Source organism: Chiloscyllium punctatum, chromosome 1, assembly GCF_047496795.1.
Source record: "Chiloscyllium punctatum isolate Juve2018m chromosome 1, sChiPun1.3, whole genome shotgun sequence".
Taxonomy (NCBI): Eukaryota; Metazoa; Chordata; class Chondrichthyes; order Orectolobiformes; family Hemiscylliidae; genus Chiloscyllium; species Chiloscyllium punctatum.
Genome location: NC_092739.1, coordinates 104528393 through 104550373, shown reverse-complemented (window position 1 = coordinate 104550373; position 21981 = coordinate 104528393). Strand labels below are relative to the sequence as shown.

At 40.2% G+C, this 21981-nt stretch overlaps 1 protein-coding gene across 8 annotated transcripts in view; it reads left to right on the top strand.

The window, feature by feature from the left end:
• The window catches only part of rusc2 (RUN and SH3 domain containing 2), a 140139-nt gene that overhangs the window by 84063 nt on the left and 34095 nt on the right, over positions 1-21981 (top strand). For all 8 annotated transcript variants that reach the window (XM_072571655.1, XM_072571649.1, XM_072571653.1 and 5 more), the window contains 4 exons: positions 4036-4179; positions 4780-4856; positions 6438-6612; positions 17174-17279. In XM_072571655.1, the coding sequence (XP_072427756.1) occupies positions 4036-4179; positions 4780-4856; positions 6438-6612; positions 17174-17279 (502 nt within the window). The remainder of the gene's footprint in view (positions 1-4035; positions 4180-4779; positions 4857-6437; positions 6613-17173; positions 17280-21981) is intronic.

Sequence of the window (21981 nt, the reverse complement as noted above, 5' to 3'; positions counted from 1 at the left end):
AACTAAATTCCTTATACTGAGGAAATCTGTTTCTTAACCACTTTAAACTATTAGACCATAAGATATGGGAGAATAGACATAAATACAGCAGAATTAGGCTATTCAGTCCATCGAGTCTGCTCTGTTATTTAATCATGGCTGATATGTTTCTCAATCCCATTCTCCTGCCTTCTTGACCCAATCAAGAACCTATCTACCTCTGTCTTAAATTCACCTGATGACTTAGCCTCCATAGCAATCTGCAATAATGAGTTCCACAGATTAGCCACCCTTTGGCTGAAGAAATACCTCCTCACTGCCAGCATTCTCAAAGATCCATCCCAGCCTGGCAATATTTTTCTACAACCTTTACATTTGGAGATAGCACAGAAGCCTGAACACACGCACTAGCCGGTTTTGTAACAGTTTCTACCCTACTTTTGTCAGAATACTGAATGGACTCACAAACTCTTAACATTTGCCTGTACTTTTGTTTTTGGTGCTGCTTGCCTATTATTTACTTATCCAAGCAACTTAACTATATAATCTGCCTGTATTACTTGCAAGACAAAGCTTTTCACTGTGCCTTGGTACATGTGACAATAAATTCAATTCCATTCTAAAGTGTTGTCTCTTCACTCTAAGGCTGTGAGTTCAGGTCCTGGTCTCTCCTACTAATGGCAACATCTTTTCCACATCCACTCTATCTAAGCCTTTCAGTATTCTGTAAGTTTCAATCACATACCCCCCATCCTTTTAAACTCCATTGACCACAGATCCAGATTCCTCAACACATCATATTATAAATTCTTAATTCCCGCAATCACTCTTGTCACCCTTCTCTTGGCCTCCTTCAATGCCAGCTCATCCTTCCTCAGATACCATGCCCAAAACTGTTCACAATATTCCAAAGTCAGAAGTCATATTACACCAGGTTATAGTCATAGTCATAGAGATGTACAGCACAAAAATAAACTCTTTGGTCCAACTCTTCCATGCTGACCAGATATCCTAACCTAATCTAAACCCATTTGCCAGCACTTAGCCAATATCCCTCCTATTCATGTACCCATTCAGATGCCTTTTAAATGCTGTAATTGTACCAGCCTCCACCACTTTGTCTAGCAGCTTATTCTATACACGCACCACCCTCTGCGTGAAAAGGTGCCCATTAGGTCCCTTTTAAATCTTTCTGCTCTCACCCTAAACCTATGCCCTCTAGTTCTGCACTCCCCCACCCCAGGATCGAGAATGTGGTGTTGGAAAAGCACAACAGGTCAGGCAGCATCCGAGGAGCAGGAAAGTGGATGTTTCGGGCATAAGCCCTTAAGGGAAAAGACCATGTATATTTACTCCATCCATACCCCTCATGATTTTATGAACCTCTATAAGATCATCCCTCCGCCTCCAACGCTCCAGGGAAAACAGCCCCAGCCTATTCAGCCTCTCCCTATTGCTCAAACCCTCCAACTTTGGCAACATCCTTGTAAATCTTTTCTGAACCCTTTCACAACATTCTTCCTCTAGGAGGGTCCAACAGATTTACTTGAAATCACAAGCTTTTGAAGAGCTCTTCCTCACCTGATAACCTGTTGGACTATAACCTGGTGCCATGTAATTTCTGACCTTGTCCACCCCAGTCCAACACTGGCATCTCCACATCACTATTCCAAATGCATCTGACCAGAAATTTATATCACCTCAATATTACTTTTTTGCTCTTGTTTTCTAGCTGTGTTGAAATGAATGCTGGTATTGCATTTGCTTTCCTAACTGCCAACTGAATCTGTATGTTAACCTGAACAGAATCCTGATCTGGGACTCCCATGTCCCTTTGTGCTTCAGACTTCCGAAGTCTTTCCCGATTTAGATAATAGTCTTCACCTCTATTCTTCTTACCAAAATGTATAACCTCACACGTTCCCATATTGTATTTTATCTGCCACTTATTTTGCATTCTGCTAGCCTGTCAAAGTCCTTCTGCAGCCTCTCTGCTTTCTCAACTCCCATCTATCTTTGTATCCTGTCCCTCCATCTATCTTTGTATCCTGCGCAAACTCAACAATAATACTCTCAATTTCTTCATCCATATCTTTGATATCTAATGAGAATTGTTGTGGTCCTAACAAGGACCCTGCAGAACTCCATTAGTCACTGGCTACCATCCTGAAAAGACCCTTTTAATCCTACTCTTTGCTTTCTGCCAGCCAGCCAATCCTCTATACATGCCAGTACCTTGCCCCTAATACTCTGGGCTCTTCCCCTATTTAGCAGCCACCTGTGTGGCTCCTTCTCAAAGGCCTTCTGGAAATCCAAATACGTCATATCTACTGGCTCTCCTCTGTTTCACTTGCTTGTTAGCTCCTCAAAGAATTTTATTAGTTTTGGCACTCAGCTCTATTTTACCATGCACTTTCAAGAAGTCCGCAATCTCATACGTATTAGTGGACTCTAAAATCTTACCAAGACCAAGGTCAGGCTGACTGGCCTATAGTTTCTGGTCTTCTGCCCCTCTGTGTTTTTAAACAGTGCTATTAGATTATCTTCTTTTCTTAGGAGCAAATGTTTACCATCAATATCTTCTATCAAGATTTTGCCAAATACCAAACTGAAACCTCGAAGATTTTTCCCCAAATTAGAAGAGCTTTCCTTAACCAAAAGATTAAAACAATCAATCTATAACCTTCCAAACTAAAAGGCCAATGCATTTTTTTAACGAGCAAATGAAGTAAACATACTCCCAATGAAAACAAAGTTCTATTATACATCAGGAACTATCTCTTTCATACAGTCTTTAATAGGAATCATCTTGGCTACAGGGTTACTTAGAAGTTAAGCATTGAACCCCTTCAGACACACAGACCAAACCCATATGCCATTAGCTCAAACCCAAAATCTAAATTAAATGATCTTAAAATATATTCTGTTTACTATATGCACTTCTTATGTAATATAGATGAAATCCAAGATCTTGGTCCAACTTCGGAGAAACATCTCCAAAGTTCTATGATCCTTGAAGCAATTGGGCAAACCCTAGGAGACTGAGTGACAATCCCCAACAATCAAAATGCCTCCAAAATGATCAGCAGAACCTTCTCAAGTGCTGGTTAAAATGACAATAAATGCTGCTTTGCCAGGGTTGCCCATATTCCATGATTGACTTTACAAAAGTATTGAGCTGAAAATGTGTTGCTGGAAAAGCGCAGCAGGTCAGGCAGTATCCAAGGAGCAGGAGAATCGACGTTTCGGGCATGAGTTTACAAAAGTATTGGCCAGCTTTCATAACTTGTATTTATGTCTCCCAACTTTCCTAAACTGTCCAGATCAAGTAGCAACCATATAGATGGAGGTTATTCCTTCCATTATTAATGATTTCAACTTAAATTGGCCATCTACAAGTCAGAAATCATCAGTCACAGTGTGGTGGAATACTCTTCACTTGTCTGTTGAAGTTGCTCATCCAGTCATGAACCTTGATACAATTGGCATCTAATCCTTCACCACTACTGGTAGTAGTGTGAACCAACGGGCTAAAGCTTCTGTAAGAGCATATACTGAATGTTACTACCACCTAGAAGAACAAACTCAGTGGGCACATGTGAACAGCACTGCCCCCTGCAGTTCAATAGCAGAACTCACCACTTCCTACTTGAAGGTTATTCAAGATAGGCAATAAATGTTGGCACTGCCAGCAATATCCACATCCCATGAATAAATTTGACATGAATGAACAAAACAAAATTATCTCCTCTAGTTCAACTTGGATTTTATAAGTCTGTGCATTGCATTCAGGTAATTTCCCCAGTGTCTTTATACAGATCATTACTAGTGTGAAAAGGTACAGCCCTCAGAAATATCATGAGCTTGAAAGTTTTGTGTAGCCAATTAAATGAGTTGGTAAAACAGGCAATTTAAGATGTCAGTGAATTCTGGAATTGGGGTGAGGGATGCAAGGAAATATTGCATTTCATTGAAGAATGTTTGAAAAAGTATTATTAGTATTAAAATGCATTTAATTTAGTGATGGATTAAATAATATGATCTCCCTTTTTGTAGGCCAATCTGTGAAGCAACTTCAGAACTATTACAGTGATTTCTTTCCGGATTATTTTTCACTGGCTGAGAAACCCCCAGCTGAATTCTGTTTATCACCTGATGGAACCACAGAAAGTATCTCCATAGATTTGCTACAGAAAAAAGGTAAAATTTAGATTTTGACATCAGCCACATTGTATGCACATTATTGAAGGCAGAGTTGTCTTAAATTCAATATTTTCAAGATTAATATGTTTTGAATATATTATCAAAGTGTATCACTCACTCAGCTGACCAGATACGAAAAATTAGCATGTTAAGCATTTCCTGTGATCAATCAGTTGCACTCATATTAGGAAAATATTTTCTCTACGAGTGCAAGAATAAGCAATCTTAATCCCATTGAATTTTCATTCAAATAATTACAAATTAAATTCTGTGAACATTGTGGAATACAGTATATGAAACATTTAAATTTGTTTACTTTTAGGCTGATGTGTTAATAATTACAGTATATTTTTAATGAATGGCACCACTGACAGCCAAAATATTTCATGTGGTACAAAGGAAGGAATTACTATAAATCGTATGGATTGAAATTTTCTAACTCATTCGGTTTGTGAACTTGTCACGTTTAAACTTAGTGCAGCATTTGTCACACAATTGTTTTCTGTTCCAAATTGTATTTAAAGTTTTTTTTAAATGTAGTATAACAGTTGTCAATATAATATCCACTGTAGTGCTCATCCAACTTTATTATGGCAGGTCTTGTTAAGGCTGTGAACACTGCCGTTGATCTAATTGTAGCACACTTTGGAACAAGCCGAGATCCTGGTGTTAAGGTACGGTGATTAATGTGTCTGTGTTCTGATTTGATTTGAGTAGTCATATGTTTGTATTCCATTTTGTAGTTTGTTTCAACAAAAAAAACTAGAAAAAAATCTAACAGTGATGTTTTATCTTTTCCGCCAGCAATTTGTTTTCAACCTTACAACTTTTTCTGGAATGTTACAGTCAAGTGATTGTTTGCTGGGTTGAATTAACTAAATCTAATCTTTGCTGAGGAGAATCATCACATTGTTTGCACCTGCAATCTCTGATGTTTGGGTAAATTTTTCCATGGCTCATGGTGGATACAGCTTCTCCAGCAGTATGGGTGCATAAAAATATTAGGTTTTTGACTTTGTGTTCACTATCTCTAATTTTGACTGAGTCCCTTGTTACAGGACTGTTGAGTCTATGGGAAACTTGACTTATGTTTTGATTCAGTAGACCCTGATGTGAGTACTGGGAAGATTTGTGAAAACATTAGAAAACTTGACAAATGAAGGAATTTGTTGGAGATGTCATCTTAAAATATGTCCTTTGTAGTACTTTAACTCCTGGACTACAAGGACATACAAATGTACTGCCCTTGGCCATACTGCTACATTTGACGATAACCAGGAGCAATTGTCATCTTTTAGAAGCTAGTTAAAGAAAGACTGATCTAATCTTGCTGTTATTCATTGCCTATGACTGTGGTCATATTTGTTATATAAACAAAGCATGCTCATAAATTCTATTTAGTGAATGAATTAAAAACCGAGAACCCTGATGCATGAAAAACTTCCCTTGTTTACACAGATCCCCCCCCCATAATAATTTGTTTGTTATACTGGGGTTTTGCCTTTACTAAGGAGAAATAAATGTGACTGTTTTAGTACTACACTTGGCTTCCGATAAACATGTACGGCTGAGCAGCTCATCTTCAAAATGTGTTGCCTAAGCTAATGTTTGTATTGGCAGCCAGAAGTAAAAGAAACATGTACAATGTATACAATTTCATTATTACAAGGAAGCACAGCAGAAGCTACAGCAAACAGAAAATTTTGCCATGCTAGGGCATGTTGCAAGTATTTATGTTTTTGGATAAATGTAGGTCAAATGTGTATATTTTGGAAAATACAGAGTGCTTTCTTTTACTTACCTTTTAGATGATATGCTTTATTTTAAAAAAGGTTTAACGTAATTAGTTATAAGTAAGTTCTATCATCTAAAACTAGCAAATCTACTTTTTTTTCCTTACACACTCAAAGTTGTGCACTTGAATTTTATAACTTATTGTCCATGGATTTTCCCTTGTCTTGTATTTCTAACCATCACGGAAACTAGGAATATAAATTGTTTACATTTACAGCATTACGAATAGAGGGAAAGTATGTTCTTAGTACTGTTGCTTAAATATATGCACATATATTTGTAATCAAGTGCCATTTCTTTCTTATAAGTAATTATTTGCCTTGTTTTTGAGGACAGTTCCTGGATTCCCTTGACACAGATGCAACTGGTGTTGGCAGTAAAATGATAGAAAATTGATTTAAAGTAATGTATTTTGCCATAACAAATAAGAAGTCTGATAGGTGGCATTTTTTTCTTTACAGGCCAAACTTGGGAACAGTACAGTCAGCCCCAATGTAGGCCATCTTGTTCTTAAGTACCTGTGCCCAGCAGTGAAAAATGTGCTTCAAGATGGGTTGAAGGCATACATTCTGGATATGATCGTAGGCCAAAGGAAAAATTTACCATGGATTGTTATTGAAGCTTCTACTCAGCTAGGTATGGCTTTACACTTTCACCAGCAGCTATAGCAAGTCTTAGGATATTCAGTGCTCAGATTACAAGTAGCAATTTAATTAGGACTTCCAGCAATACTAAATAAAATTGAGATTAAGACTGGTTGATAGTTTAGATAACTAACATTATTATTTTCCCTTTTTGTTAAGGAGCACAAATTGGTAGCTCTGAAGCTGACACGTGAATACAATAAGAACTATCACTCAATTTTACTCTTGGGACTTAATAATGTCTTTGGTCTGAACTTTCAGTTATAACGGCGAACTAAAACCTTTGGGCCAATATGCTATATTTTCTCACATTTAGTTATATATGAAATTCTGATAACTGTATTTTTAAAAGGAAAACCCTGAAAATTGTACTTTTTTTATTTTTACTCTATTCCTTGGTTATTCATTTCTCTTCACTTTTTGGTTTTCTCTTTCTCCCCAACCCTTTGTTTTTCGCACCATATTCTATGCTTCTCCATTTTCTCCTGTTCTTTTGCCCTTTGTGTCTCTAATGCTCCCAGCCCCTGAACAGCATCATGCCCTTCCCCTGTTTTAATTTCCCATTCCCAAACCATATTTAATTTGGGGTTAAAATCACCCACAAAACTTTTGCATTGGATAGATTTATTGTGTATAAAGAGAATTTTGGTAAACTATTGAGAATGAAGTAAAGGTAACTTTGTTGTGCATTCATACAGACTGTGTTCGAATTAGTTGTATTTAATAGTATCACTAGATGGCAGTCAATTCTTCAACAATTTTCTTCCTATTCTTGATGGATACTTTAAAAATTAGAACAATTCCAACATCTGCTTTAATATTACCCTTAATATAAAAAAGTAGGAGTTGTTGGTTAGTTCGCTCAGCCAGTTGATTTTTTTTTATGCACACGTTTCATCCCTCTACTAGGTGTTGTCTTCAATGCTATGTAGCCTCCAGATGAAGCACTGTTGTGATCTGCCCAGAATTTATATGGTTCTGTCTGTCATGACAGGTGGTTCTATTTCTAGTTTTGTACTGTGGTGGTCTGCAGATGGGGTCTATTTCAATACATTTGTTTATGGTACCAGTGGATGAATGCCAGGCACCCAAGAATTCCTGAGCTTGTCTTTGTTTTGTCTATCCCAGTATCGTAATGTTGTTCCAGTTGAATTGGTGTCTTTCATTATCAGTGTGCTCGTGTATTCTGGTGGTGCATTTCCTGCCTGTTTGTCCTGTATAATCTTTCTCACAGTTGCTGCATGGTATTTTTTATATCACATTCGTCCTGCATGTTGTGGCTGTGGAGTATTTTGTCTTTGATAGTATCTGGTGAAGTATGTCTGTAGGTTTGTGTGCTGTCATAATTCCCAGAGGATGTAGGAGTCTTGTAGTTAGTTCTGAGACGTTATCATAAACAGTCCAAGTTAGAAAGCACACACCACCTTTATTAATAACATATTCACCAGGAGCAAGTTCACCAGAGAAGTAGAGAATAACTCCCGTTCTTAGATGAAGACGAATGAAGAATGGTGAATTCCTTACCAGAGTGCACAGAAAGGCTACACATACAGAATAGATTCTTAATTACAACAGTAACAGTAACTTTGGGGACAGTGACCACAATTCGGTGATTTTTACTCTAGTGATGGAGAGGGATAAGTGTGTACTACAGGGCAAGAGTTATAGCTGGGGGCAGGGAAATTATGATGCGTTGAGGCATGACTTAGGATGTGTAGATTGGAAAAGTAGATTCCAAGGCAAGAGCGTAATTGATATGTGGAACTTGTTCAAGGAGCAACTATTGAGTGTCCTTGATAAGTACGTACCTATCAGGCAGGGAGGAAAGGGTCGTGTGAAGGAGCCGTGGTTTAATAAGGAGTTGGAATCCCTTGTTAAATGGAAGAGGGCGGCCTTTGTAAAGATGAGGCGTGAAGGTTCAATAGGGGCGATTGAGAGTTATAAGGTAGCCCGGAAGGACCTGAAGAGAGAGCTAAGAGCAGCAAGGAGGGGACATGAAAGGTCCTTAGTTGGTAGGATTAGGGAAAACCCTAAGGCTTTCTATAGGTATGCTAGGAATAAAAGAATGACTAGGGAAGGAATAGGTCCAATCAAGGATAGTAATGGGAAGTTGCGTGTGGAGGCTGAAGAGATTGGGGAGGCGCTGAATGAATACTTTTCGTCAGTATTCACTCAGGAACAGGACATTGTTGTCGATATGAATACTGAGGCACGAATAAGTAGAATGGATGGCTTTGAGATATGTAAAGAAGAGGTGTTGGAAATTCTGGCAAGGGTGAAAATAGATAAGTCCCCTGGGCCTGATTGCATTTATCCTAGGATTCTCTGGGAAGCAAGGGAGGAGATTGCAGAGCCATTGGCCTTGATTTTTGTGACCTCTTTGTCTACAGGAGTAGTGCCAGAGGACTGGAGGCTAGCAAACGTGGTTCCCTTGTTCAAGAAGGGGAGTAGGGATAATCCTAGTAACTATAGGCCAGTGAGTCTCACTTCTGTTGTGGGCAAAGTCTTAGAGAGAATTATAAGGGATAGGATTTATGCACATCTGGATAAGAATGATGTGATCAAGGATAGTCAGCATGGTTTTGTGAAGGGCAGGTCGTGCCTCACAAACCTTATTGAATTCTTTGAGAAGGTGACGAAGGAGGTAGATGAGGGGAAAGCGGTAGATGTAGTATATATGGATTTTAGTAAGGCGTTTGATAAGGTCCCCCATGGTAGGCTACTGCAGAAAATACAGAGATATGGCATTGAGGGTGAGTTGGAGGTTTGGATTAGGAATTGGCTCTCTGGAAGAAGACAGAGGGTAGTAGTTGATGGCAAAGATTCATCTTGGAGTGCCGTCACTAGTGGTGTTCCGCAAGGATCTGTTTTGGGACCATTGCTGTTTGTCATTTTTATAAATGACCTGGAGGAAGGGTTAGAAGGTTGGGTGAGCAAGTTTGCGGATGATACGAAAGTCGGAGGAGTTGTAGACAGTGAGGAAGGATATGGCAGGTTACAGCGGGATATAGAGAAGCTGCAGAGCTGGGCAGAAAGGTGGCAAATGGAGTTCAATGTAGCTAAGTGTGAAGTGATTCACTTTGGTAAGAGTAATAAAAAGATGGATTACTGGGCTAATGGTAGACTACTTGGTAGTGTGGAAGAGCAGAGGGATCTTGGTGTCCATGTACACAGATCTCTGAAAGTTGCCACCCAGGTAAATAGTGCAGTGAAGAAGGCATATGGCGTACTGGCTTTTATTGGTAGAGGAATTGAGTTCCGGAGTCCTGAGGTCATGCTGCAGTTGTATAAGACTCTGGTGCGGCCGCTTCTGGAATATTGTGTGCAGTTTTGGTCGCCATACTATAGGAAGGATGTGGAGGCACTGGAACGGGTGCAGAGGAGGTTTACCAGGATGTTGCCTGGTATGGTAGGAAGATCCTATGAGGAAAGGCTGAGGCACTTGGGGTTGTTTTCTTTGGAGAAAAGAAGGTTTAGGGGTGATTTGATAGAGGTGTACAAGATGATTAGGGGGTTAGATAGGGTTGACAGTGAGAACCTTTTTCCGCGTATGGAGTCAGCTATTACAAGGGGGCATAGCTTTAAATTAAGGGGGGGTAGATATAGGACTGATGTTAGGGGTAGGTTCTTCACTCAGCGAGTCGTAAGATCATGGAATGCCCTGCCAGTAGCAGTAGTGGACTCTCCCTCTTTATGGGTATTTAAGCGGGCATTGGATAGGTATATGGAGGATAGTGGGTTAGTGTAGGTTAGGTGGGCTTTGATCGGCGCAACATCGAGGGCCGAAGGGCCTGTACTGCGCTGTATTGTTCTATGTTCTATGTTCTATGTACCCCAACGTCCACAAACAGAGCTGTGTCAAGACTTTATTCAAACAAGCTATAACACACTGTGACACCTCAGAGCTCTGCAAAAAAGAAGAGGAACACCTAGACAAAATCTTTGCTAATAATGGGCACCCTAATAGCTTTATTCACAGATGCCAACAGCAAGAAGACACCGCGTTCCCCAATACACTGACCATCCTAGTCAATATTAGAAATGTCTCAGCACTGACGACAAGACTCCTACATCCTCTGAGAATAATGACAGTACACAAACCAACACCCATACTTCGCCAGATACTATTCAAGACAAAAGACCCCATAGCCACAACATGCAGGACGAATGTGATATACAAAATGCCATGCAACAACTGCGGGAAAGATTACACAGGACAAACAGGCAGGAAATGCATCACTAGAATACATGAGCATCAGCTTGCAACAAAATGACATGACCAGCTGTCCATCATGTCAATATACACTGACATGAAGGACACCAATTCAACTGGGACAGTGTAATGATACTGGGACAGGCAAAATAAAGGTAAGCTCAGGAATTCCTGGAGCCTGGTATTCATTCACTGGTGCCATAAACAAACATGTTGAATACAGACCACTACAGTACAAAATTGGAAATAGATCCATCCGCCATGACAGACAGAACTGTATAAATTCTGGGCAGATCACAATAACAGTGCTTCATCCAGCGGCTATACAGCACTAAAGATGTCACTTAGGGGGATGAAACATTTGCAAAAAAAATCAATCAGCTCAACGAACTGACCAACAACTCTAACCACAACCTGCAGTACAGATCTTCACAAAAACCATTTTTAAAAAAGTGTCACTGAGAAGTGTGAGGAAACAATGTCTCTAAGCCAAAGAAAAAGCTGTTAGCAAAGGTGATCAAAACTTAATTAACAAGCAGACTTTAAGGAAGATGTTAGTGAAGGAATGTGAACCAGACAAGTTTACTAAAGGAACTGAGGAAGGAACTGGCAGAGAATTAGTACTAGGCCAAGTGTGTGAAGAAAGCAGAAGAGAGCTTTTTTTGTAAATAAGAAACTGGTATTAGTTGAACTGGTAATTCTATAAGAGGATGGTGCTACAGCAGCCTTTAGATAATCCATTGTGACTGTGGACATAGCCTTATCTCTTCACAGCCTCCCCTCAGGGCCATGGTAACTCAGCTGTAATGATCCTCTGAGTCTCCACAGGAATGCTGCCTCTGAGCCCAAAATTGTTCATTAATTGAAACAGGAACAGGCGTAGGCCATTCAGCCCCTCAAGTCTGCTATTACATTCAAGGTTAAAAATCACACAACAGCAGGTTATAGTCCAGCAGGTATATTTGGAAGCACTAGCTTTCGGAGCACTACTCCTTCATTGCTAACACCTGATGAAAGAGCAGCACTCCGAAAGCTAGTGCTTCCAAACAAACCTGTTGGACTATAACCTGTTGTTGTGTGATTTTTAACTTCACACACCCCAATCCAACATCAGCACCTCCAAATCATGATCACATTCAAGAAAATTGTGGCTGATCTAATTATAACCATAAATCCCCATCCTTGCCTTTTGTGATAAACTTTCAACCCCTTCATTAACAAGAAACTGTTTACTTCTACCTTAAAAATATTTAAGGACTCTGCTTCCATCGAATTTTCAGCAAGAGAGTTCCACGGTATCATAACTTATTGACAGAAACATTTTGCCGAATCTTTAAGTATTCCCTGTTTTTTAAACAGTGATCCTGGTTTTAGATTCTTCCATAAGAAGAGGAAACAACAAGACTCTTCAGGATTTTGTATGTTTCAATCAAGTTGCTTTCAACTCTTTTAAACTCCAGCAGAAACTAGCCTAGTCTGTCGAACTTTGCCTTATAAGACTACCTTCCATTCCAGATATAAATTTGGTAAACCCTCTCTAAACTACCTCCAACACATTTACATTTTCTCGCCAGTGACCTGTATAATTGAAGTGTAAGCTCCCGAATTCGATTTTAAACTCCCCTTGCAATATACACAAGAGCGTATCTTTGAATCTCAGAGCTCTGTAAACTCTTGCTATTTAGATAATATGCTTTTTTATTTTCCTACCAAATGGACAATCACATCATTTCCCCACATTATAACCTATTGGCCATATGTTTTGCTCCTTACTTTACCTATCAATATCTTTTTGTAGTCTCCTTGTGTCCTCTTCATAACTTACTTTTCTACCTATCTTTTGGTTGTGAGCAAATTGCGTACCATATCTCTAGTCCCTTCATCTAAGCCATAATATAAATTGTAAACAGTTTAAGTCCCAACACTCAACCCTGTGACACATCATTCGTCTTATCTTCCTGATCTGAAAAAGACCCTTTTATTCTCTGTTTCTTGTTAGCCAAGCAATCTTCTATCCTTGAAGAAGCTCTCTTCCTCCCTCTACAAGGACCCTCATCTTAATCTCCTTTCACCTATCGCATTCCCAATGCCCGTCCCCCAAGTCCCTCCTCCCTACCTTTTATCTTAGCCTGCTTGGCACATCTTCCTCATTCCTGAAGAAGGGCTTATGCCCGAAACGTCGATTCTCCTGCTCCTTGGATGCTGCCTGCTGCGCTTTTCCAGCAACACGTTTTTCAGCTCCAATCTTCTATCCATGCAAATATACTATCCTCTACATTGTGGTTTTTATTTTTCTCAGCACCTTTGATTCGACACTTTATCAAATGTCGAATGGAAATCGTATGTACAGTACTTCCATTGGTTCTCCTTTATCCACAGCACATGTTACTTGCTCAGAAAATTTCAATAGATTGGCCAAACATGATTTCCCTTTCACCAAATCCTGTAAAATTTGATTATCTTGAATATATCCAGGTGCCCTATTATAACTTGTTTAATAATCGCTCACGTTTTCCCTATGACAGGTGTCAAGCTAACTGATCTTTAGTTTCTTTCTTGCTTTCTCCCTCACCTTTTAATGATTTGCATTAATTGTCTTTCAATCTAATGGGATTGTCCTGGAATCAAGGGAATTTTGAAAAATCAAAACAGCGTATCAACTATTTCACTTGCCAATTCTTCTAAGGTCCTAGGAAGAATTCCATCAGCTCCCAGACATTTATCATACCACAGCTCTGACAATTTACTTGCAATTACTTGACTAGTTTTGTAATTTTGTTGAGTTCCTCCCTTCTATCTCCTGATTTATTGCTACTTCCGAGATGTTACTTTTATCCTCCATAACCAGATAATCTGACTGACGGATATTGTTCAGGGCAACAGGCATATTTTTACATTCAACTGAGAGCAGACAGGATTTTACCTTTGCACTTTATTCGGAAGACAGCACCTCCAGGGTAGCACGGTGGCTCAGCGGTTAGCACAGCTGCCTCAAAGCACCAGGGTCTCAGGTTCAATTCCAGCCTCAGGGTAACTGTCTGTGTGGAGTTTGCGCATTCTCCCGGTGTCTGCGTGGGTTTCCCCCGGGTGCTCCGGCTTCCTCCCACAGTCCAAAGATGTGCAGGTTAAATGAATTGGCCATGCTAAATTGCCCATAGTATTAGGTACATCAGTCAGAGGGTGGGTTACTCTTCGGAGGGTCAGTGTGGACTTGTTGGGCCGTACTGTAAGGAATCTAATCTAATCTAATATTCTGTCTAGCACTCACTCAATATTGCAACATCAGTTCTAGAAAATAATTGCCGTGATCACAATGATACGAAAAGAATCATTACACTTTAAATCATGAGGGTCAGGTAAAGTGAAACACAAGGGTCTTTTACCTTGGGGACATATTTTTAAGGTGAAAGAAGAAAGTTTTAAAAAGGTCATGAGGGCAACTTTTTTACGCAGAGGGTGGTTTGTGCGTGGAATGAACTGCCAGAGCAAGTGGTGAATGCAGGTACATTTACAACATTTAAAAGACTTTTGGATAAGTACATGAATAGGAAAGGTTTGGAGCGATATGGGCCAAATGCAGGCAGGTGGAACTAGTTTAGTTCCCCCCTACAACCCACCCTCCCATCCTGGCACCTTCCCCCTGCCACTGCAGGAACTGTAAAACCTGCGGCCACACCTCCTCCCTCACCCCTATCCAAGGCCCTAAAGGAGCCTTCCACATCCATGAAAGTTTTACTTGCACATCCACTAATATCATTTATTGTATCTGTTGCTCCTGATGCGGTCTCCTCTACATTGGGGAGACTGGGCGCCTCCTAGCAGAGCGCTTTAGGGAACATCTCCGGGACACCCGCACCAATCAACCACACCGCCCCGTGGCCCAACATTTCAACTCCCCCTCCCACTCTGCCGAGGACTTGGAGGTCCTCTGCCTTCTTCACCGCCGCTCCCTCACCACCAGATGCCTGGAGGAAGAACGCCTCATCTTCTGCCTCGGAATACTTCAACCCCAGGGCATCAATGTGGACTTCAACAGTTTCCTCATTTCCCCTTCTCCCACCTCACCCTAGTTCTAAACTTCCAGCTCAGCACTGTCCCCATGACTTGTCCGGACTTGTCCTACCTGCCTATCTCCTTTTCCACCTATCCACTCCACTCTCTCCTCCCTGACCTATCACCTTCATCCCCTCCCCCACTCACCCATTGTACTCTATGCTACTTTCTCCCCACCCCCACCCTCCTCTAGCTTATCTCTCCATGCTTCAGGCTCACTGTCTTTATTCCTGATGAAGGGCTTTTGCCCGAAACGTCGATTTCGAAGCTCCTTGGATGCTGCCTGAACTGCTGTGCTCTTCCAGCACCACTAATCCAGAATCTGGTTTCCAGCATCTGCAGTCATTGTTTTTACCTAGTTTGATCAAAGGGCCTGCATCCATGCTGTATGACTCTATGACTCTATAATTAGACTTATTTGAAGACCTTCAAGGTATTTCTTGGATACAGTACAGCAATGGACCATAATGCAAAGTTTTAAATCATTTGCATCTTCCACATGTATAGTTTCTTGAAAGTGGAGTCACAAGTAGATAGGATAGTGAAGAAGGCATTTGGTATGCTTGCCTTTTGTTGGTCAGTGCATTGAGTATAGGAGTTGGGAGGTCATATTGCGGTTGTACAGGACATTGGTTAGACCACTATTGGAATATTGTGTGCAGTTTTGGTCTCCCTTCACAGGAAGGATGTTGTGAAACTTGAAATCTTACAGAAAAGATTTAGAAGCATGTTGTCAGGGTTGGAGGGTTTGAGCTATAGGGAGAGGCGGAGTAGGCTAGGGCTGTTTTCCCTGGAGTGTCACAGGCTGAGAGGGGACCTTATAGAGGTTTATAAAATCATGAACGGCATGGTTATGGTAAATAGACAAGGTCTTTTCCCAAGGGTAGGCAAGTCCAAAACTAGAGGGCATAGGTGTAAGGTAAGGGGGCAAAGATTTAAAAGGGTCTTAGGGGACAACATTTTTATGCAGAAGGTGGTGCATGCTTGAAATGAGCTGCCAGAGGAAGTGGTGGAGGCTGGTACAATGGCAACATTGATGAGTATATGAACAGGAAGGGTTTCGAAGGAGAAGGACGAAATGCTCGCAAATTCGACTAGATTATTTTTGGATATCTGATCACCGTGGACCATTTAGATCCAAGGGTCTGTTTCTATGCTGTATATCTCTGTCTCCATATATGAAATAGATGCAATTAAAGGAAAATAATCACTTTGTGACATATGATGCAAATATGGATTCACCAACTTAATATAAATGAAAGGTGTGAATATCAAGGAATTTGCATTATTCTGAATCAGAAACTAAAAACTTCAACTGTACCAATAATTAGCTATATCTCCATTGTATCGGTTATTTTCTGAACTAAAAAGTAACAGAAAAAAAGTTCTCACCTCCGTTATCACTGTATCATCACCTTCGCTCACAGTTTTGTTCTTGACTCCTATCTGTTTCTCAGATGTATCTCATGGCAAGGATGGTTCTGCTGTCAGCAAACCCTGATGCCCCAGGACTTAATGGTATCTTTAATATTGGTTTCGTTCTTCAAGCTTTCACAATGAATGCCTTTTTTAGGCAGACATATCAAATTCCCACTTTAATTACAACTTAGTTAATAAGAATCTTGCCTTGCAGTAATTACCTTCCCCAGCTGCTGTTCTATTAGGATAATTTTTCTGACTTTCCAGTTTCCTCTTTGCTTTATCTTTTACCTCCTGCACCAACAACAGGAAATCTCTGTTCATGCATGATTTTTTTTCAGAAAGTAGCCGCACTTATACATTACTGACCTTAATACATGTCCCTCAAATTTATCACTTTAATACTTAATCATATCCTTAAGAAAATTAATAAAACAAATTACTTGCTCTATGTGAGACAAAGCATCGGTGTAGTTATGTAATTTGTTTTGGTGTGCTCGAACACAAAAAATTAAGAAAGATATTCTTGTTTGACCAATGCAACAACATACTCATAAACAGTGAGTACCAAACTAATACTAAATACTTAAAATCTTATGCTTGTTCTTCAATCGTTCAAAAGGTGGAGTAAGGCTGCCAGTGAAATGAATTGTATTCAGAACCTTTAACAGATGTCAAAGAAGAGGGACTGAGACTGTTTCAGCCTGATTTTTGCAAAATTTGTTGAAATTCAAGATCCTAAAACTGAAGGAGCTGTGTTCTAACTCAATTCACCACCCAAGCTCATCCAAAAATTCAAATGGCACATGCAAAATTAAATGCGTTATGCTATCATTACTGTTTTGACACTTGCTTGTTTTCATTTCAGGTCCTTCTACCAAGGCACTTAACAATCTTTTTTGCAAGATAAGTCAGTATTCTGAATTAACGAGTCACAGCACAAGATTTAATGCATTCATTTTTGGCCTTCTGAAGTAAGTTACTAATTGTTAGAACTTGAAAATAATATTGCACAAACAGTATTCAAAATGTTTTTTTGGGGTGTATTTTAAGAAAATTTATGTCTTCAGTGAATAGAGATGAAAGTTGCTATAAAGATTTGTTGAATCCTTCATCTATATTGTGTTTTGAAATAGTATTTAAGTTCAAGTCCAAACAAAGCTTTGCAGTAAACCTTACTTTTGTCACCACATTTTGGGCAGTATTTAATGGAGTTGATGAGGGTCTCAACTCTACATTCCTTCCTACTCCCCATCGCCCTTTATCCTGCCTTTCATTAGAAACATATCAGTTTCTTTCTTGATTATGTTGACTGATTCTGTCTCCACTGCACTCTGAGACAGTGAGTTCCATAGTTTCTAAATCCTCTGGAGAGCCAGTGAGAGCCCCTGCATCATTTTTACGAGAAGGCCAACTGCTTTATTGAATGGTAGCACCATGGAGAGGTGCCTGAGGCCAACCACTGAGCTGGATCCTCGACCATACATGAGTAATGTCAAATGTAGGGGTGAACAGACAGCTATTGCACAGAAATATGTCAGCAGCAAGGTCAGGGACTGGCTTTCAGCAGGATCCCAACTCCCGATGTTGAATCCCTTGATCAGGCGTCGAATGTCTTTCAATGTGGGACTCCCACAGGAGCCCTGATTTGCTTGTCATGCTCCCCTGCATATTGAACTTAGTAGTGGGATGTAGATCTCAATGCACTTAAAGTTCTCAATTGGTGGATAAATCAGGAAGACCATCCGACTGCCTTCCTGCCAAATGCTTAAGTGGACTGGAGGTGGGAAGTCTGCAAGGTCTTTACTTGCCCAATTGATTACTCCACAATTTCGGCCTTGGGAGTAGGAGTAGGCAACTCAGCCCTTCAAGCCCACTTCACGATTGAACATGATCATTGCTGATTTTATTCTGGACTCAACTCTACTTTCCTGCCTACTCCCCATTGCCCTTTATCCTGCCTTTCATTGGAAACATATCAGTTTCTTTCTTGACTATGTTGACTGATTCTGCCTCCACTGCACTCTGAGGCAGTGAGTTCCAGTTTCAAAATCCTCTGAGAGAGAAATAATTTGTCCTCATCTCAGTTTTGAACCTACTTCCTCTTACGCTATATCTATAACCTCTTGATGGAGATTGCCCCGCAAAAGGGGAACATCTGTTCAATGTATTTCTTACCAACCCATTTAGTATTGATATACCTCAGTCAGATTCCCCCCTCATTCATCTGTAATCCAGTGATTACAAGCCCAGGCTATTCAACCACTCCTCATATGACAGCACTTTCATCCCTGGGATCAACCTGGTGAAGCACCTCTCCATAGTCTTCTGTGCCACCACATCCTTCCTCAAGTAAGGATACTAAAACTTTGCAAATATTCCAGGGTGTGGCCTCACCAGTGCCTTATATAATTGTAACAACATTTCTGTACTTTTATAATCCAGTCCTTTCGCAATAAATGCCAGGGATTCCATTTGCCTTTGTTATTATATACCCAGTTTCTGCAAATCATGTACAAAGACACCCAGATCCCTCAGCATTACACTCTGCTTCCTATTTAAATAATTGGTCTTTTGTTTTATGGCCAAAATGCATTTATCCACATTGAACTCCATCTGCCAGATTCTGGCCCATTCTCCTAGTTTATCAGTATCCATCTGTAAACTATCTCCTTATCACAGCCTGCTTTCCCACCTATTGTATCATCCACAAATTTTACACTCTGTCCCTGCTTGCAAATCATTTATATAGATTGTAAATAGTTGCGGTCCAAAAACTGAATTCTGTAGCACCCCATTAGTTACAGGACCCATTTATCCCGACCCTATGCTCCTGCCAGTCAGCCAATCCTCTATCCAAGCTCCTTTACTCCCTGGGATCTAATCTTCTGGATCAATCTTATATGCGACACCTTGAAATATACCTTTGGAAGTTTAGATTTACCACATGTACCAGATTCCCATTGTCCATCTTGCTGGTTACATCCCCAAAGAACTCCAGCAGCATTGTCAAGCAGGACTCACCCTTCACGAAACTATTTCGAGAGTGTGGTGCTGGAAAAGCACAACAGGTCAGGCAGCATCTGAGGAGCAGGAGAATTGACTTTTCGGGCGTAAGCACTTCATCAGGAATCAAGGGCTTATACCCAAAACATCAATTCTCCCTGTTCCTCAGATGCGCCTGACCTGCTGTGTTTTTCCAGCACCACACTCTCGACTCTGATCTACAGCATGTGCAGTCCTCACTTTGTACTTCTTCATGAAACTGTGCTGACACTGGTGAATTGAGTTTTGTTTTTCCAAGTTATCTCTTCCTTTATGATTGACTCCAGCAACTTCTCCAGTACAGAGGTCAAAATAGCTGGTCTAGAGTTTCCCACTTCTTGCTTATCTCCTTTTTTTTGAATAATGGTGCCACTTTGCATGTTTCCAATCCACTGATACCTTTCCAGAATCCAGGGAATTTTGGAAAATCATGTCCATTGCATCCACAATCTCTGTTGCCACTTTGGGTGCAGGCCATCGGGCCCTGGGGACTTATCTGCCTTTGTCTTCTACCCAGTTATAATAGTTTCACCAAATTCCTCCAGTAACTGCAGTTTTTGGGAAGAAATTATTATTTCCACAGGGAAAACAGAGACAAAATATTTTTTAGTGCCTCTGTTATTTGAGTTTCCCATTATTACCTCACCATTTTCATTCTCTAAGGGTCAACATGGACTTTTACTATTCTGTTCTTTATATACTTTTGGTATCAGTGCTTATGTTTTCTGTTAGTTTCCTTTTGTAGTACATCTTAGCTCTTTAAATTTTGTTTTTAATAACTTTTTGCTGACATTTAAAGTTCTCCCATTCCTCTAGGGTGCCACTAACTTTTACAGTATGATATATCCTAGTATTTGCCTTTATGTTATCCTTGACATCCTTGTTAAGCAATGGATGATTTTTCATCTTTTTACAATTCCTCTTCCTCTCAGGAATACAGTTTAAATGAGAGGTATTTAGTATCTCCCAAAGTATTTGCCATTGTTCTTCACCAGTCCTGCCCTGTCATATTTGTCCAGTCCACTCGGGCTAACTCCTCCCTCTGGCCTGTTTAGTTATGTATTCCAAACACTAAAACTCATGCATTTGACTCTGTCTTCACTCCTTCGATCTGAATTTGAAACTCTGGTATGTTGTAGTCACTCCTTTCAAGAGAATTCTTAACAATAGGGCCATTTATCAATCCTTTCTTGTTACATAGTACCAAATCAAAAATAGCCAATTCTCTGGTTGGCTCCATGACGTGTTGCTCTAAGAAATAATTTTTTGTACCCTCTATAAACCTTTCTTCGAGGCTACCCTTGCCAAGTTGATTAATCTAGTCAATATATGCATGTTCAAGTCCCCCATAATTACTGTTGTACCTTTCCCACAGGTCCTCATTATTTCCAGGTTTATACTATATCCAACTTCAAAAGTACAGTTCAGGGGCCTGAAAATAATTCTTACTAAGGCATTCCTTCTCTGCCTTTTTTCCACCCAGACTGAATCAACATTTTGGTCTCTATGCCAATATTATTTCTTAATGGTACCCTTAACCAGTAAAGCAACTCCACTTTGTGTTCCTTCTTGTCTATACTTTCAGAATACTGAGTACCCTTGGACATTTAACTCCCGGTCCTGATCTTCCTGTTTCAATAATCGCCATCAAGTCGTATCCATTTGTCTTTATTCGTGCCGTCAGTTCATTGTTTTTATTCTGAATATTGCATGCGTTTAGGTATGAAGTTTTTAAATAAGTTCTACTGATTTGTCTTTGTCTTTTAATAATTTATTGTGCTTTCCACACTCTTCATCCTTACTTATTATTGTTCATCACAATCATTTGCTGCAATGTTCAACTCACATTTTGATCTTTTATGATTCCTTCCCTCAACATGGGTTGTTTGATCTGCTCTGCCTATATATTCTGTTAACGTCTATCTTATGCTCATTTTGTGACCTGCTGCTTGATTCCCATCACCCCTGACTTATTAGTTTATATCCACCTGAGTTGCAGTAGCAAACCTCCCCATCAGGATGCTGTGTCTCTCTAATTAAAATGGAAACTTTCGATTTTGTACAGATACCTTGGAAGAGATCTCAATAATCCAAAAATCTGAACCCTCCCTTCCTGCACCAGCTCTTCAGCCACTTGTTAAGCTGTACTATCTTCCTATTCCTTGTCTCCTTACCATGTGGTATGGACAGTAATCCCAAAGTTACAACCCTGGAGGTCCTGCTTTTTAACTTACGGCCTAGCTCTCTGAACTCTCCATACAGGACTTTGTCACTCTTCCTACTTATGTCATCGGTACCAATGTGTACCACTGGAGTCTTGTTTGTGGCCACAGAAATACCCAGTTGAGTCCCCAACTACCACCTGCACTTTGACACATAGTGCTGTATCACAGAGCAGGTTCTGGTGACTGCTGTGGTTATCCCCTGAACAGTGCCTAAAACAGTATACCTATTTAAGAGGGGGACAGCCGTAGGAAACTCCTGCACTGGTTGCCTATCCATTGTGACCATCACCCATCTATCTGCTTCAACATTGGGTGTGACCATCTCCCTGAAACCCCTGTCTGTGAGCCTTCTGACCTCCTGTATGATCCTAACTGTGTCCACCTGCTGCTCCAGTTGATCTAAGCA